Raw genomic sequence first — 19,087 nt, 5'->3', positions numbered from 1 at the left:
GTATTTTTGTGAATGGACATATTTTTCTGAATATGAAAATACAGAAAACAATAAAGATATAAAGGAAGTTGTTACATAAATTATTCTAGGCTAAGTGTTTGGTGGAATGAAAAATAAAAGAAAATGTAAATTAAATGTAATCGCATGTTCGATATTGTCTGAAATAAATCCGCATATTGTATTTGCTGTGCTGTTTGTTTTGAAAATGTCATTGTTGTAACAAAACAAAAAAGAAAAGAAAAAAATAAATAATATTTAAAAAAAGAAAAAAGAAGTGTTGAAATATATGGGATTGAATAATATTTGATTGATCTCGATCATAATATCAGGCACGGATCTTGATTTTCAAAGAGAGGTGAACCAAAGGATTTGTTGAATGTTGATACAATGTACCATATGTGTTTTGCAGTGCTCGAGCTGGGCTTCGCCAATGGCGAATTTTTTTCAAAAATGACGAAAAAAAATTAAAGTGGCGAAAATCCCTTTTTGCAATAATTTGTATTTTAAAATCTGTCTCGTGTTTTCCTTTGTCAGTGAAACATTATCGGCTGTTTATTTATGCAGACAAAATCTGTTTACTCAGTCAATTAACGCGTGCGACTGGAAATCTCGCGTCGCTCCAGTGCACACAGAGCTGGTCACGAAGGCCAGATAATCTATGGCTGCAAAAAAGTCGGTGATTATATAATAAAGTACATCGGACAGCTGTGTACCCTGCTGTGGTCAATTGTTTAACGTTTAAAGTCTTATTCATTATTGTATTATCATCTCCACATTAATGTCAATTCTTAACCACAGAACCGACCGGTATTATTGTGTATAATGTATATACATCAATTGTTTGTTTTTGCAGCCAAGCTCGTTGATTACAAGATTTTGATGTGTTTGATTTTAGTTCGAATATTTCATAAACAATGCGGTCGGTCACCATTGATATGGATGTAGCAATTTTGATAAATAATTTTCTTTGAAGTTCGGTGCGCAACAGTATAAAGATGCTAATCTCATAAGACTATGCACCCCATTCTGTTTTGACACTAAACGTGTAGCTTCTGACCCTAGTCAGCCTAAAATTAAAGAAAAATATCTATGTTTGGCTTTACAGTCAACCCCACCGGCTCAAACATCTGATTCTGTCCAAATTGCAAAATCTACCATACCAAAACGGAAATTTAATAGGGAATGGTTGAGATATGACTCTAAATTGGGCTTGATGTTTTGTGACATCTGCATTTCGGCCAATGTACACAATGTTTTCACTGAGGGGTGTAGCATCATGAAGTTTATATTTATATGATTTATTACCTGATTTTTGATTTCCACAATAAAATTTAATTATCAAACAAATAAACTTATTATTTCAGAAAGAAGTGTTTAGGTATGGTAGCTGGATATTTTTAAGTAATGTAACTGATTCCAAATGCTAAAATCAGTGTAATGAATAAAATAATATGATGGAAATAATTGTATAGCATGAGATTATCTGCGCCGCGCTGCACCCCCAAAAAGTGGCGAAAGGGAATTTTGGTCCAGTGGGAGCACTGGTGTTTTGTACAGTGCACTTATTTTATCGTATGCATGCTGTTTTATAAGTTAGTTACCGATTAAAACATCCTTTAAAAAAGAATTTAAAATGACAAACGTATTTACAATGTTCATTGATAAATGTTCAATGTCTGACAAAAAACTTGATTTACTTAGTCTTCATGAACCCCCCCCCCCCCCTTTAAAACAAAATTTGATGATGTTGAAAATAATAATCAGTGCCACGGTACATGAATATCAATGTCGGATTGCATAAACTTGCAGGAGTTTTGAAACCCTCCCCCATGAATATTTAAAATTAAATTTTGATCCGGCATTCATCATTTGACATTTTCCCTAAAAGAGTTCAATTGATTCTTTTCAGATGCATGTTAATGAATCTCTTTGTTAGATAATTAATGTTCAGTTTGATATTGGGGGTAATAATTCATTAATGCCACTCCAGAAAGTCTCTCCTTGCCCATTGTGGAACGTAACTACATCTTCACAAGTACGTGTTGAAATGAAAAGGACCTTTCTGCTTTGCAGTTGGTAAAGGGTAAGGTGCAGCCGATGAAGAATTATAATTTCTGCGGGTTGGAAAATATCTTTATTGAATTCCGACAAGCATTCCACTTGGCATCAACTCAATCTACGACTGACCACTTCTGTTTCCTAGCGCTGACCTCAGTCTTGTTGGAGAGACGTGGGTGATTGAAAGTGGTTTTCCCGCATAAATAAACTCTATCTCTCTCTCCAAAATCAAAAGGGGGAATGCAACCCCCTCCCCCGTTGAGATCCACCAATGAATGTTAAGTAGACTGAAATTAATCACCTTTTACTGATTTGCAGTTTAACAGTCTGTATAAACAAATAAAGTTCTTATGTCACAGGTTTGTTGTTCTGTCATAGATTCGTTCTTTTTCAATTCATGGTATGAAATTCCCTATAAGAAGAGACCCCCCCCCCCCCCCCTCTAAAAAAAAAAAAAAAAAAAGGAAGGTATAATGAATAAATATAATAATAATAAAATATGAAAATAAAAATGAATGAATATAAAAGGGGGAAAATAGACACGCGAGATGCGGTTCTTTTAATATGATATTTAATCCCATTTCATGAATGCAGTACACACTGCGCAAATGGTCTTTTAATATTTTTTATTCCCAATTTTACTTATTTTGTTTCCAGTAATTGAACATTTTCATATTCAGAAGAATAATATAAGTCCATTCACAGAAATTAAAGGCAGTGCGAATGATGAGAAATAAACTGAAAAGGTTAGATTTTTGTGCGATTTACTAGTAGTAAGTCATTTCACCCCTTTTGAGCCTCTAGGTGTTTTACAAACTGAAATGACGCATGCGCTGAAGTCATTGTTTATCAGGGAGGCGAATTTGATAGCGAAAGGATGTAGTGTTTGAAATGACGACGATTATCGTTGCTTTAGTGTGGTATTGAATGGTTTCACTTGTATTCCCTTGCGGCAAAATCATTCATAAATTCATTTATGTAAGTTTTCGAACGATTCACATCAAATGTAAGCTGAAATAAATTCAAACCGAAGCGCGACTGATTTCCCACATACTTTATGAAGGCTTGGACAGAAACGAGGGGGATAGGAAAAACCAAATATAAATAACCCCCTCGTTTCCACAGAAACTAGTATTTACCATAATGGTCACTTAAACATTTAAAATAAATAACACAGACTATAATGACCAAATAATCTTCAATCGACCAGTATTAACCAATATTCACCAGTATTGACAGGTTTTAACCAGTATTGACCACCGGCCGGTCAATACTCATATTAACCGCTTTTTTGCCAACCCTGGTTGTGGCATACAGAATATTCCACAATGTTTGTAAAATAAGAGTCTGAATATGATTTGGCACGAACAGTTCTGCTTGGCTTAAGAGGAATGAGGTATTTCTAAGGCGGTATAGCTGGCACTACCAGGTCCAGTCCAAAGACTGATCCATTTCTACCTTAGCTGCAATAATGTAGCCCTATCCAATTTTTTTTATTCTGACGTTTTCGGGATAGGGCTACCAATTCCATAGGATCTCTGTAATGGTGCAAAATAATTTTATGAATAACCAATAATAAGCTCTGTGTATTAGTCCCAAATGTTGTTTACACCAAAAGGAGTACCAACTTTGTGCTTGGGCATGTCTAATAAAGGTGTTTTTCATTAAACATCATGTACAGCATGCAAAATTCTTCGTCTGCTCCGCCATGTTTGTTGTCGCGAGATCTCGAAGGTGGATCTACTGAAAAACCTAAACATTGACAATCTGCACGAAAACGTAGTTACTCGAGCCACTCCGACAAAGAAAGGAAAATCATATGGTTGCAGAAGAATTTACAATCTGTTGTTCGTTTTTTAACTTGATATTAAATTTAAACCTTTTTAATACCGACGAAATAGCTTTCTCCTCATTGCCCATTGATGTAAATACTACCTTTTATGCCTTTTGCAAATAACTTGACAATCAGAAGTTGAAACTTCAGTACACAAACATGGCGCACAAATATGAATCGAGAGATTGGAATATATCGAAATTGTTGAAAACTGTAGAATAGAGCCTCACAAATCTTAAGTTGCAGGTTGTAAATTCATATATTGACTTCACTAAGAAACATAGAATATCATTTTATTTACGTAAATAAAGTCAGCAAATGTGTAGAAATGATCGAAAGTGTTGCGGGAGTGATTCACTCCCGCATTTGCACCATGATGGAGATCCTAAGGAGTTGTAGCCCTCTCCCAAAAAAAAATTGGAGAGGGCTACATTATTGGAGCTATTTGTAGCTATTAATAGCTGCCTAAGTATTTAAACCTACTTAAAGTAGTAAATTCGGAGTGTAAATTTGAAGACTTTATGAGAATTTAGAGGAAATGCATCGTTAATATTTGACCAAAAGTGTTGGTCTTTGTCATATGGGGGTGTTATTTTTCTATTATAACAGCACCATCATGATACTTCATACCTTTCCCAAGCAAGATTTGGAGAAATACATGTTTTCTATTAAGAAACATTGCATATAACCTTTGAATATGTCAGTAGAGAAAGGATTAATTGAAATTTTTGTTTTACTTTCAGTGAAAATGGATTCCAGACCAAACCAAACGATCTACATAAACAATTTGAATGAAAAAGTTAAAAAAGATGGTAGGTAATTTTTTATTGTTTAAAGCTTGTCAGAAACCAGCATGTTTTTTTTCTTCCTTATATAACTGGTATTTATAAACGATACCAAAAAATAGATGGCTGACATCGTAATTTACTTAGTCTGAAACGTTAGTCGAGTTACCGTATATACTCGCCTATTAGTCCAATTTTTGGTCCAAAACTCTATGCCCGACTTATAGGCGCGTCCTAAGAAGATTGGTATTTTTCTAGGCGGTGTAATGTAGTGGTTTTTTTTTTAAACAACTCCAACGATTATCATGGACTACCACACAAATGATTATTGTTTTCAAATATCTAGACATATTGTATTGTTTATGTATTTTAAAATGATGTATAAAGTACAAGTATTTACATATTTTTATCTTGTTTAATATTATTTACATACCGGTAACTAATACTTTCAATTCAACTAATCTATCGTTTATCGGTAAAATTGAATTACGAACCCGATTTAATATTGAAATATTCATATCTATACCGGCTGAAATATATTTCATAAAAGATTGAATATTGTTAACAGATAATTTAGATCATCATTCTTGACTCTCAAAAACTCTATTGTTGATACATTGAATTATACTGAAACCCCAGAATAACCTTGAGGCGTGTGCCACTAAGTAAACACAGTGTCAGGTACTGGTAATTAGGAGACCATAATTGCATAGGTAAACAAGGGATCATTGTCCATAATAGATCAAGGGTTGTGTTTAAACCCAAAACAGATATGGCTTGGATATTGAGCACCTCATAATTATTAATTTCTCAAAATATTTTTTGAAACATAGGTAAAAACACTAGAGCATTGACTTGAAATTGTCAACCGATTCTGACAAAAATTTGTACCAACTTATAAGCGGGTCAATGGCAAATTCCTACAAAATAACCTTAAAAAATACAACCGACATATAGGCGAGTATATACGGTAACTAAAGTGTTCACTTCCGGTATTAAATTGAAAGTACAGATCATGGGGCCGAAATTAAAAAAAAAAAAATTTGCCATCGCGCGAACGACCCATTTTTAACCCCCCAAGTGGAAAGTTTTTATTGACACAATTTCGGCCATGTTTTTTCTTCTTCACGATTTTCCGATCTCCGTTTTTCTTTGAAGTTCCTATCCGCGTTTGGTTCATCTTCACAAGTCAAGGGTTATTGATTCGTTACCTCGCACTAACCCTTGACATCAGTCACCATTCAAAACATGGGTTTGGGACATGAGATGATGCAATAACAGTCAATGATATTAAGATTTGCAAACCACAAGCCATTCGGGCAACTATTTTCAGGAAATCCACATGCCCGAACTCAATTTCACTTGCCCGAAGAAGAAAAAAATGTTGGCCTTGCGCTTTGGTGCTTTGCCAGGGACTGTCCCGGCAAAATACTTTAAGACTGACATTGAATAGTGAAAGTCATTGGAAATGAAAGTAAATTATATACGTATGCGAAATCTGAATAATTTTCAAGACAAATACGGAACAAACCTAGTGAAGATCAGTGTTTTCCCTAAGAACCGGCCGCCGGCCAATTTGACTGTTTCAAACGATTTTCTGGCCAGTTCAAATATAAAAAAATCAAAAAATAATATGTTGTCAATTTCAGTGATGTTGATTTACACGATCGATCTTTGCAAAGAAAGTATGCAGTAGCAATTGGTTGACTATAAATATCTTTCATATTTCTTCCTTGTTTATGTTTTTATCGAGAGCTTTTTGAAACGGCGATTTTGATTGGATGATATTTTAAACTCTCACCTTGCGCGTGAGAAGCACATGCCAGTGAAAAATAATGAAGCGTCGAACGAATACATTACATGATTTCTTTCAGTCAAAACATCGGAAAGGTGTGTATTTAACACCACTGTGACTAACTTGTCCGAGGTAAAAATGTTCAACCCTTTGGTATATATTTTAAAATGTAGGTTAAAAAGTGGCATATGAACAAGGGTCATTTTGCCCCCTGAAATGCCTCAGAATGCAGGATTTTGCGTCTAATTTTCCAAAATTTCATGGGGGGAATCCCCATACCCCCCTGGCCTGTTACAATTCTAAATGGGCCTGTTCAAATGAAATGAATGGAAAACACTGGAAGATGCGTTATTAATGGGACGAATGACTTTTTTGGGGCGAGTTATTGTAATTCTATGACTTAAGCATGCGCATAATATTTATTTACTTCTGATTGTCAAATTAAAACTCCGACGGGTAATTTTTTTTACAAGCCAGTCGGACTTGTTGCCAAGCGAATTTTACAAGTCCGACAGGAAAATCACTGGCCGCGGGCGTTTGGACTACCGCTATTTTCGCAGACTGCAGTAAACTAAAATTAAATCATCCAATGAGATTCCTAGTTTAAGATGCAAGTAAAACAGAAAGTAAACAATGGTCTTCGTGGGATACTTTTCTTAACATCAAGAACATTGTATGTTGTTTTTATTATGTAATGAGGTAACTAATCAATAGCCCTTGACTTGTGAAGATGCGTTTTGTTCTTTGCGGCGCTTTGTAAATCGCCGTAATTTTAAGCGCTCAAATGATCGATTCGGCACGTGGCATACTGGTAGATTTTCATCTATCCGACGAGGTATCAGTTGATAATTATGGACACACAACGACAGTGTCTGATGAAAATGTAAATAGGTACCCCGAATATTCGGAAATGCCCGCAATTTACCGAAATGCCCCCAGAAATTAGTTATCGAAATAGCACCTAAAAGTACCGAAATTCCCTCTAATTATTTAAGTTTATATATATGTTAATCTTTTATGATAACCCGTTATTAAAATTGTGATTGTAAATTTAGGAAATTCAGTTGTGTTCAGTTGTGATGTTTCAAAGGAAAGTAACTCTAGCAAAATATATACATGTATATCACCGATGATTTTTTCCCCTATACAATATTTGTTTGAATTGCAAAATATATCTGAATGTTGATTTAATTCAACTTAAGCAATCTATATATATATAATGATTAAGAAATAATGGTTAAATAGTTACCTTCCTTAGATTGACACAAATTCTATCAACAAGACTCTTTTTGTGTTATTTTTTCTTCAGAGGCAGTATTTTACACATTGAATTAATCCCTTATCTTTCAATTTAACTTTAAAAAATTTATTCAAAGGGGAATTTCGTTAGTTCTAATGGGTATTTCTGGGGGCATTTCGGTAATTCGAGGTACCGCGAAGTAAGGATTTATGTATCAGAAATCGTTTGACCAACATCATTGAACATGAAATTGTGTTGAGTTTATACGAATAATGTTTTAGTTCAACAACAATGCTACCTAGTTTTAGTTGCATAATACATGCTTGTTACATTGGCCATTGAGAGTAAAATCATGGCAACCAAGACTCTAGACAAATTTGAAAAAACAATGGACATATTCAAGACCTGGAAAACAAACACCCACAAAACAAGTAACATATCAGAATAACAAAATGATACATGAGCCATACACAAACTAGACCATGAAGTTAAAACTGCACTTTTTAGAGAGGTTTCTGACAGTTCTGCAAGTACTTCACTGTAATAGGGTTAATTCTGACATCAAAAGAACACCAAATATAAAAACAGAGTATTTGATATTCAATATATTTTCAGCCAAAAAAAACCCTATCGACCGACTCAATATTTTTTATGACCCTTAGGCTATGGCAAACCAACATTTTTTTTAAATGTGGCCTTGACTGCTCAGTACATTTCTCATAATGGTGAATTCGTTATATTGCCATCCCAGCTTTATTGCCCAAATTCGTCTTGAACAAAAGTTGGCAATATATCGAGGGAGCACTGTACTTAATTTAGGGCATACTGTGAAACTTCTCCAAACGGGTCCCTCAGAAAACCGGTTCTCCCTGAATATCGGCCGATTTTCAAAGTCTCTGCAGAAATCTTAACATTTCCTTACAAAGAAAGTCTTACAAAACCGGACATCGGCCACTTTTTAAAGTACATTTGTTAACAAACATGTGTAATTTACCCTTATCATACTGGCCACTTTTTGAAGACAAGAAAATTTTGGCCAGTGGGCGATCAAGATCGTCCAGGTGTGCAATGGACTGACCAACCTGCCAGGTGGGAAATTATCAACTGGAGGTGTGAAAAACACAAGTGGTCTCTTTAATTTCTATTGTTTACCTGTGCTGTCAAGAATGTTAATTGACACTTAGCTAATCCAAGTGACCCTTCCAAATATCTGTACAAAATGTAAAAAACAGTTAACATATTGAATGAATACAGTATCAAATGCCATATTGTTGCACCATTCTATCATATGGATATAAGTGGTAGTTAATAAAGAAAACAAACTGTTAATGATACATGTAATTATTAAAAGATAACTTAATTTTCTTGGTTTCCATAGACTTAGATTTCCTAAGAAATATTCAAATAACAATTTCATATTTACTACTGTACTTTTAAAAAACGTCAAAACAAATTTGTTAATGATATAAGCGATGCATGTAAACAGTTTTTATAGGTAAGAGGAATTCCAATATGCCTCTTTGTTTTCTTTATGTATCGGAATCCTGTTATAGATTTTCAGTTTAAAATTAGATGATTTCAGTGAGAATATTTCTATACACATGTAGGTACAAGCGGACTAATTTGATCTCCGCCGATAATTGATCATAGATCATCTGAAAAAAGGGAACAGTACCTACTTTGTGAATATTGAGATAAAATGTCTCTAAATGCTAAATTCTCCAAACCGGCCGTTTTTTTTCTGTCCGAGAGCAGGTCGGTTTAGAGAAGTTTCACTGTATTATGTTCTGTTTTCAGTACTCTTGTTTCAATGTATCTAATTCTAGTGTTTCTTAATTACAGAACTGAAGAAGTCTCTTTATGCCATATTTTCTCAGTTTGGCCAAATCCTGGACATTGTGGCTATGAAAACATTGAAGATGAGAGGACAAGCTTTTGTAATATTTAAGGACATTAACAGTGCCAACAGTGCACTGCGGTCAATGCAAGGGTTTCCATTTTATGAAAAACCAATGGTATGATATTTAGGTCACCTGAGGAAACTCAGGTGATCTATTGCAATTGGTCTGCGTTTGTTGTGCATTAGCAGTTAAACATTTTTAACTTCTTGATACTACTATTCCAATTCTTTTCAAATTTGGTGAGGCATCGGGGGGGGGGGGGGGGGGGGGGGGGGGGGGGGGGCATGAATTGTAAAATTGCCAGCAATGCAGCTGGTAAAAATCAAAAAATTCAAATGGTGGCATGATATATACCTTGTGAATAGTTTGTGTACAGGAAGACAGTTTATTTTTATTATTAGCTCTCCTCATCACCATCTGTTGTCCGTCTCTTTGTAAACTTTTCACATTTCCAGAACCTCAATTTCAACCAAGCTTGGCAAAAAGCATCCTTGTGTAAAGGAGATTTAAGATTGTTTAAATGAAGGGACATTCCCCCTTCAAAGGGGAGATAATCACTTAAATGCAAAAATAGGGTGAGGTCATTTCAAAATCTTCTCAAGAACTACGGGACAAGAAGAGCTGACAGTTACCTAAAAGCTTCCTGACAAACTGCAGATTTAAGTTTTGTAAAATAATGACCCCCGGGGGTAGGATGAGGCCACAATAGTGGATCAAAATTTTACATACAAATATATAGGGAATATATATGCGAATAAATACACCATATCAACTCGTTGGATAAACCAAATATCAAAAGAAGCAATATAGATATCTTCTATTTATCACATTGTTAGATACAATGGGTACACGTAAGGATGAGTGAAAATTGTAGACGTAGGGGTGTTTATCACATTGTTAAATACAATGGGTACACGTAAGGATGAGGGAAGATTGTAAATGTAGGGGTGTTTATCACATTGTTAAATACAATGTTAAATACAATGGGTACACGTAAGGATGAGGGAAGATTGTAAACGTAGGGGTGTTTATCACATTGTTAAATACAATGGGTATACGCAAGGATGAGGGAAGATTGTTGGAATAGGAAGATTCACCTTTAGATTCTTGATAGCTGAAATGTTTGTGGTACAGGCCTTGACTATAGAGCATCTGTATGACATACTCCAGGTAACAAGAAAGGAATGAAAGACTTTCTGCTTGTTGTTAGAATTTCATGTAATAAACTTGTTCTGAAATTTATGAATTTGACTTGTAGATTATTCTTGTAGTTTAGCATACAGTGTGTATTAATATGTTTAAAATCCATGTAATGTTTAATGAAACTTTGTAGAGAATACAGTATTCAAAGAAAGATTCAGATATGATTGCAAAAATGAAGGGGACGTTTGTAGAGAGACCCAAGAGGCCAAAGGAACACGAACCAGAAAGTAAAAAGAAAAAGAAAGCCCACAAGTAAGGAGGAGTGTCTAGGGAGAACAAGGATTAAAATTTAAATTAGTTTTAAAGTTTTGAAACAGATCTTAAATATTTTTAATATTGGCTTATTTTGTTTCAGATTCACTGCTTGATTATGAGTTTTAAATGTTCGTCATTAGATGGGATTGTATCATGGTACAGTGATTGTCTAATATGCATACATTCATCCTTCTGTCCGTCTGTTCAGGGTTTTCTGTCTTTATTTTCATTTTTCTGTCACATGTCATGTTGAAATTTGCTGTGTAGCTTCTTGGTGGATTATTCTTGATCATGTTACAATTTTGATCCATCTCTTGCAGGAGTTTTGCCACTTTATTTTCCCATACATGCCAACTTTCCCGATTTAGGCGGGATCTTCCCGATTTTACCCTCCGGTCCCGCTTTCCCGATCGGGAAAGCAAAATTACCCTAAAATCCCAATTTGAAATTTTTTCCGACCAAAATTTCCGATTTCACGATTGAAAACGAGTTTGAAAGCGAGATAATCGTGAAATCCCGCGTCATTTCTGAACTGGCCAATCAGAAATCGGGACAATAGTCAGCCATTGCTGTTTACCTGTGTCGCATGGTGTTGGGTTGGTCTGTCTGTGTCGGGGTGTTTATTGGACAGTACGAAGCATGTTTTGATAGTAATTAATCGGGAAGACGGATTTCAAATTGACCTATCCTTTACACAAACGTGAATGACAACGATGCTAGTGTCACCACCAAACAATCGGACATTCTGTCTCTCGCTGACAGCATCCAAAATTTGCAATAAGGTACGTCAAGTATATATTTTTTCCAACTATAATAATATAGGCTATCCAAATCTATCCGTCTATAACGATGTATTATATAGTCTATATAGTGTAGTATTCATTAAATATACTTTGTGATGCGTAATTCGCACAAGTCTGTACTGAATTTTTTATTTAGCAAGTAGCCTTAATTTACAAGTAAAACGGAATATTTTGATGTGTTTTTTTTTTCCTGGTAATTATTTCAGATGTCATGGGTGCAAAGGTTTTGTTCGCAAACTTCATAGCAGGGCAGATCACTCCTTTTTTGGTTGCAATGCAGATTATTCCACCAGTCTCTGCAAGCCCATGTTTACAGACAAGCAAGATCGCCTTTGCAGTCGTACCTAAATGCATGTGCTTTAATTTAAATTTTGATATATAGACCGGCCAATGTTTATTGTATGGTGTAAAAGGATGCAACCTTAAATATTATTTGATATTATGTATGTGACTTGTTGGAGAAGATTTTTTGCTGAATAGATGATTTTAAAAAAAATATTAATGTATATCTTTCAAAGTTTTTTTTATATAGTTAATGGTCAAACACATTTGATGTTGTGTTAATATATGATACATTAACAATGATTTGATTGATATTTTATTTGAAAGGACAAATATTTATTTTCATGCTAAAATGTCGTGAATTTTGAGCTTTGAAAAAAGGTCGTCGCGCGCAAAATCCCCCATGGGGATTTTTAAAAGTTGGCATGTATGTTTTCCCCTCGCATTTTATTGCGAGATTTGATATAGTAATGGTCCTGTTCGTGTGTTGGCAAGTATGCGAGTGTGTGTGTAACACTTGAGCATGTAGACCACATTTTTTGCTCTCTCAATTTCATACTTCACATGTTGCTTTGTTATCAATAGAGAAAGAAATCCCATTGATTTTGGGGTCAAAAGGTCATGGTCACTGGAACTTCATAGAAAAAGCTTGTAGACCCTCTACAGGGCACATTTTTGCTATGGGACTTCATAGAAAAAGCTTGTGAACACTCATTGCAAGGGAATATACAGCTTGTTTCAAATTGAATGTTGTATGGAGGGTATTTATCTCTCTAACTTCTTCCACAGTTTACAATTGAAGACCTCAATAGCCGAAGGCTCAAGTTAGCTTTTCTGATCAAAATTTATCCGGCATGTGAATCGTTGACGAAGATGACATAGTTATCCTATGCTGATATCATCATTAAATCAGGGTATTATTTCATTTCGCAATAATCATATTTTTGGAAAACAATTAAATTTTGATTTCAGCCTCAGTGATGTAAGTAACTAAGTACAGTAATTGTTAAAATTATGGCCGGGTTGCACAATGTGCAAACAGCTTATAAAATGGCAGGGTACCTACATTGTGTAACCAGCTCCTCTCACACCTCTAACTTGACATTCCTCAAACTGTACAGTTGTTATGGACACATTGAAGATGTGCATGTACCTTTTTAAAAGTGATCGACATTTTTCGAATATATTTACGTGTAGTTGAACTTGGTCATTTTTTAAACATTTCTTGAATAGATGGTACCTATTATATATAACCAGCTCCTCTCACACCTCTTACTTGACATTCCTCAAACTTTATACAGCTGTTATGAACATATTGAAGATGTGCAAGTGTCGTTTTAAAAGGACTGGTTCACGATTTTTGAACTAAATATTTTTTATTTTTGATGTTAAACATTAAAAATATAACTCATTTGATATTGACAACCAAAATGTTGACCTTCTAAATGCAAAAATAAAAGCTATATTCTAGACTTAAATCTGTGTTATGTAAACAAAGACTCGAGTCTTTTTATGTATACAAACAAACTGGTGAAATATGGAATTTGTAATATATAGCATCTTAATTATGCATAGTCACAAAATTTAACTTTTAAATGACACATTTTACACAAAGAATGCTTGAAATGTGAAAGATATAATAAACTTAGATTGATATCCATTTCTTTTGAAAATTTCGTAAACAATAACATACCGCAATCTTTGTTTACAAACAAATAATGAACTCTCTAAAATGAGCTTCTGTGTTAATGTATAACCTTAGTTTTTATGTGAAACCTTTTAAACATGTTAGATAGTAGATTTGGATCATTAAAAGTGAAAAATAAAATTTTGGGGAAAATCGTGAATCAGTCCCTTTAAAAGTGATCAGACATTTTTTGGAAAAATTTACATGTAGTTGAACTTTAAGTATGTCTTGAATAGACGGTACCTATTTTTGTAATCAACTCCTCTTACAGCATTTATTTGACATCCTTCACACCTTGTATAGCTGTTATGGAAGCATTGAAGATGTGCATGTGTCTTTTTGGAAGTGATCGGACATTCTTTGAAAAATTTACATGCACATGATGTAGTTGAACTTTGTCATTATTAAACATCATGTACCTACTTTGTGTAACCAACTCCTTTCACTGCTTTTACTTAGCATATTTCAGACCTTGTACATTATAGATGTCATAAAAACATTGAAGATATACATTTTAAAAGTGCTTCGTTTTTTTGTTGGTGAAAAATTCTACATTTAATATTTAATTTTCCAGTATGTTTTGTACTGCTGTCTATGATAGATGGCATATTTTAAAATAACCATTTCTGTTATTGAATCGATTTTCTTATGGGTAGTATGCCTTTGATTTGATAAGAAAAATAATTTTACCGTTATACTATAAAAGTTTGAATGTAATTTTATTATCTGGTAATTGATATATGTTATCAATTTGTTATTTGTGTTTTGTTTCTATGTTATTGTATTGTCATGTACTGAAAACTTAAAATCAAATGCACATCAATCACATTCAAACTTTTTTCAATATAACAGTATAAAAAAAAATTCTTGTAAAATCAAAGGCACATTACCCTGAGTGAGTGCATCATGCCAAAAGAAAATTTGATAATTACTGTACTTAGTTTAATGAATCAGCCACTAAGACGGAAATCAAAATTTAATTGTTTTGCTGTAAAATATGATTTTTGCGAAATTAGATAATACCGTTTTTTGTTGAACCATGCTGTTGATATGTGCTCCAAAGCAAGATATGGTTCTTAACATTGAATTCTCTTGCAGCTGCAAATTGTGACACACCTGCTTCCAGTGTCCAACTGCGTTGTTGTGTTCATTCAGACACAGTATTTCTCAAAGAAGCAGTTTTATTTTAAGACAATGCAATCAAATATCAAGTACCTGTGCATTTGATAAATAACTGGTGGCTGAATCACGTTAGGAACTTGCATTTGATAAATAACTGGTGCCTGAATCACGTTAGGAACTTGCATTTGATAAATAACTGGTGGCTGAATCACGTTAGGAACTTGCATTTGATAAATAACTGGTGCCTGAATCACGTTAGGAACTTGCATTTGATAAATAACTGGTGGCTGAATCACGTTAGGAACTTGCATTTGATAAATAACTGGTGCCTGAATCACGTTAGGAACTTGCATTTGATAAATAACTGGTGGCTGAATCACGTTAGGAACTTGCATTTGATAAATAACTGGTGCCTGAATCACGTTAGGAACTTGCATTTGATAAATAACTGGTGGATGAATCACGTTAGGAACTTGCATTTGATAAATAACTGGTGGATGAATCACGTTAGGAACTTGCATTTGATAAATAACTGGTACCTGAATCACGTTAGGAACTTGCAACAACTGAGACTTACAGAGAGTAATTTTAAAATTTTATGAAAACATGTCTTATTGCTCTCAAATTCTATGGAATATCTACCCAGTAAACAGCAGTGTTAGATGTAACAAGGAGTAATAAATCGATTCATTCTAGACCCAAATAAAATGTTTGAAAAGATTTAGCGAAAAATTACTGCAGTACTATGCATTTCTTTTTTTATCAGTATATATAACTCTATAGAAATTCCTCCCATTGTTTTGGACTTAATTGAGAAATCACTGGAATAAATTACATTCCATACAGTAAATTGTATTCATTTTACTTATAAAAACAGAGTTTTCATTTTCAGATTTTAGCAAGTTGTGTTACATGTACATAAAGTTTAGGTAAAAGTTTTACAATTCATAGTATTTTTGCCATGTTTGCATATCAATGTTATAGACACCAAACTCCTTCAAAAAATACCCTACTTAAGCTTAATATGATTGGCATATATTGTACTAATTCTGGTACTCTTGTTAATATTTTCAGGCAGGCTGTTGCAGCTGCTACAAATGCTGGACTACCCCCACCGACCCAGCCTTGTAAGTACTTGTATATTTGTAATCGGACTACCCCCACCGACCCAGCATTGTAAGTACTTGTATATTTGTAATCGGACTACCCCCACCGACCCAGCCTTGTAAGTACTTGTATATTTGTAATCGGACTACCCCCACCGACCCAGCCCTGTAAGTACTTGTATATTTGTAATCTTTGGAGGATAAACAAGTCATTGAAAGGTAAAGGATTTTTATGCCCCGGAGATCGAAGATCGGGGAGCATATTGTTTTTGTCCTGTCTGTAATTCTGTCATTCTGTCTCAAACTTTAACCTTGCTAATAACTTTTGAACAGTAAGTGATAGAGCTTTGACATTTCACATGAGTATTCCTTGTGACAAGACCTTTCCGTGGGTACCAACATTTTTGACCCCGTGACCTTGACCTTGGAGTTTGACCTACTTTTTGAAAACTTTAACCTTGCTAATAACTTTTGAACAGTAAGAGATAGAGCTTTGATATTTCACATGAGTATTCCTTGTGACAAGACCTTTCCGTGGGTACCAACATTTTTGACTCCATGACCTTGACCTTGGAGTTTGACCTACTTTTTGAAAACTTTAACCTTGCTAATAACTTTTGAACAGTAAGAGATAGAGCTTTGATATTTCACATGAGTATTCCATGTTACAAGATCTTTCCCTTGGTATTGAACCTTTTGACCTTTACATTTGACCTACTTTAATTTTTTTTTACATTGGTCATATCTTCTAAATGGTACATATTAGAGCTTTCATATTGTACATGAGCATTTCTTTTGATGAGATCTTTCTACTGGTACCAAGATATTTGCCCATGTGACCTTGGCCAACTTCAGAATTGGCCATTATCAGGGGCATTTGTGTTTCACAAACACATTTTGTTTTTAAAGCTGTTTATTCAATAGTGATCAAGAATTCAAATAAAATGTTGAGAAATTCTGACAGGAGAAAAAAATTTTGAGTCGACTTCTTAAGGAAAGTCCGTGCTTTTACGTATCCGGTTTTAAATTTTAAACACCGACTAGAAAGTTCCAGTTATAACTTCTTTGTCCGATGTTTGTAGTTTACGAAAACTGTACGAGTCAAATTTAGCATTCAAATGTGAATCTTAGATATATTTACCATGAATTATTATAGTATCAAGTCCGCACTAGTTCCAATGGTACAAAGCAATTTAATATCTACATTGATCTCTAAAAGGCTCATAGCTTGCAATCTAAGCCTGAACAAGTTAAAAATCATACATAGGCGTGACCCTCACAGTGGAATTCAAACTGTTTTTAGTGAGTTTGTGTTTGGTTCAAAGAAACCCAGAATTATAAATCCTCAGAAAATCATCAGCAAAGCTGTTGAATATTTGAACTCTTCTTCACAAGTACTTTCAAGAAACAAAATTATTTGTACATGAGCTGTAGTTGCTAGAATCTACACATATGTTACGCTATATTTATTTTTTCTATAAGTATGAGATAACATGTAGGTATTTTTATGTATGATATGATTGATAGCCAAACAAAAAAAGGATAACACACACACCAAAAAATTGTGAGAAAAAGGAAGGGGTGGGGGCACCCCCCCACCCCCCACCCCACCCCCCCCCCCCCCACCCCCCCCTTCTTGTGTTCTAATTGTCTGGTAGGACACAATTTTCAGTATGTTTTACATATATATATATATTGTCATATTCTGTTAATCTTGATTTTAAGACTGTATTTGCTGTTACAATTTACTATTTTCAAAGTGGGCAAAGAATAATTGTAAAACTTAAATTTAAAAATGGGGGTTTACGTACTTAAGAGACCACTATGGTAAAATATGTTTTTTTGTTAACCTTAGATATAATGCTACATATTTTTAAAGAAAAACTGGCATGTAAACAATTTAGATTTTGAGAATTTTTCAAAATTGCGATATTCTGTGATTTTTTTCTGAAGGATGTGAGCAGATTAAACAGCAATTGTGTATGTTTTCAATTGAATATCTTTAAAAATTCTCTCAGTAAATGAATAGCTCTTGGTTTTTATATATTATAGCTTAATATGATGTGCTTTGGTGCATATTTTTAATAAAACATGAGATCATGCATTCTTGTGTTAAAATTTGGCTTTTGCATTTGGGGGTATACGTGCTCTGTAGCACATAGTATAAAAATAAACCCGCAAAGGTATGTCTAATATGGGTTTTTTTAGTTAGTTTATGAGTTGTTAAAGTTATTTAGATGGAAAAAAAATTTGATTGACAGAAATTTCTAATAGTATTTACCTACCTTAAGCAAGATGATCCTTGCTATCACCGCCTTCTCTACGCAGATTTACAGCAGCTCACAAACTTACACTGACAGCAAATAAATCTTGTATTTAAAGATAGTCTAAATTTGATGTGCTTTTTTGAACAACTTTATTTGTTTTTTAGCTCACCTGAGCTGAAAGCTCAAGCGAGCTATTCTGAATGTAAGACATTATACAGTGGAACCCAGTTATTACGTTTTCCATTTTGTCACGATAAAATAACGTAATACCGGGGTCAACATAATAAACGTTCCCAGTGAAATGCATTAAAAATATCATTTGGAAACTGTGTATCTTCTGTTGATACTCCGTGAAGGTGTGTTTGTGTGAACATATCTCTACTGTCTTTGTTTTAAAGACTATGACACTTGATATATTTACATCTTATCTTAAATGTCCGTAATTATGTCTCCCCTTCAAAGGGGAGACATATTGTTTTTGTCATTTTTATACGCTCGTCTAAAGACGTATTATGGTACAGCGATGTCTCTACGTCTGTCCGTTCGGGGTTTTCTCTTTATAATTTCATTTCCCTTTCACATATCATGCTGAAACTTGCTGTGTAGCTTCTTTGTGGGTCACTCTAGATCATACTGCAATTTTGATCCATTTCAACCTTTTTTCCAGGAGTTTTGCCCTTTTATTTGGAAATAATTATTATATGGAGGGTACATAATTTGTCCGCCCTACTCCTCCCACAGTTTTCAAG

General features: G+C 34.2%; 1 protein-coding gene and 1 long non-coding RNA gene across 2 annotated transcripts in view; both read left to right on the top strand.

Annotated features, from left to right (window-relative positions):
• Positions 1-19,087, top strand: part of LOC125683171 (U1 small nuclear ribonucleoprotein A-like) — a 36,804-nt gene that overhangs the window by 1,381 nt on the left and 16,336 nt on the right. Inside the window, exons 2-5 of the mRNA XM_048924032.2 lie at positions 4,636-4,704; positions 9,555-9,727; positions 10,947-11,068; positions 16,040-16,092. Coding sequence (XP_048779989.1) covers positions 4,641-4,704; positions 9,555-9,727; positions 10,947-11,068; positions 16,040-16,092 — 412 coding nt within the window. The 5' untranslated portion in view covers positions 4,636-4,640. The remainder of the gene's footprint in view (positions 1-4,635; positions 4,705-9,554; positions 9,728-10,946; positions 11,069-16,039; positions 16,093-19,087) is intronic.
• LOC130046789 (uncharacterized) lies at positions 11,076-13,418 on the top strand. The gene is made up of 2 exons (XR_008795798.1): positions 11,076-11,853; positions 12,081-13,418. It is a non-coding gene; the product is annotated as an uncharacterized LOC130046789 (long non-coding RNA).

Source organism: Ostrea edulis, chromosome 6 (assembly GCF_947568905.1).
Source record: "Ostrea edulis chromosome 6, xbOstEdul1.1, whole genome shotgun sequence".
Lineage (NCBI taxonomy): Eukaryota > Metazoa > Mollusca > Bivalvia > Ostreida > Ostreidae > Ostrea > Ostrea edulis.
Note: the sequence above shows the minus strand (reverse complement) of the source record. Positions and strands in the feature narration are given on the sequence as shown.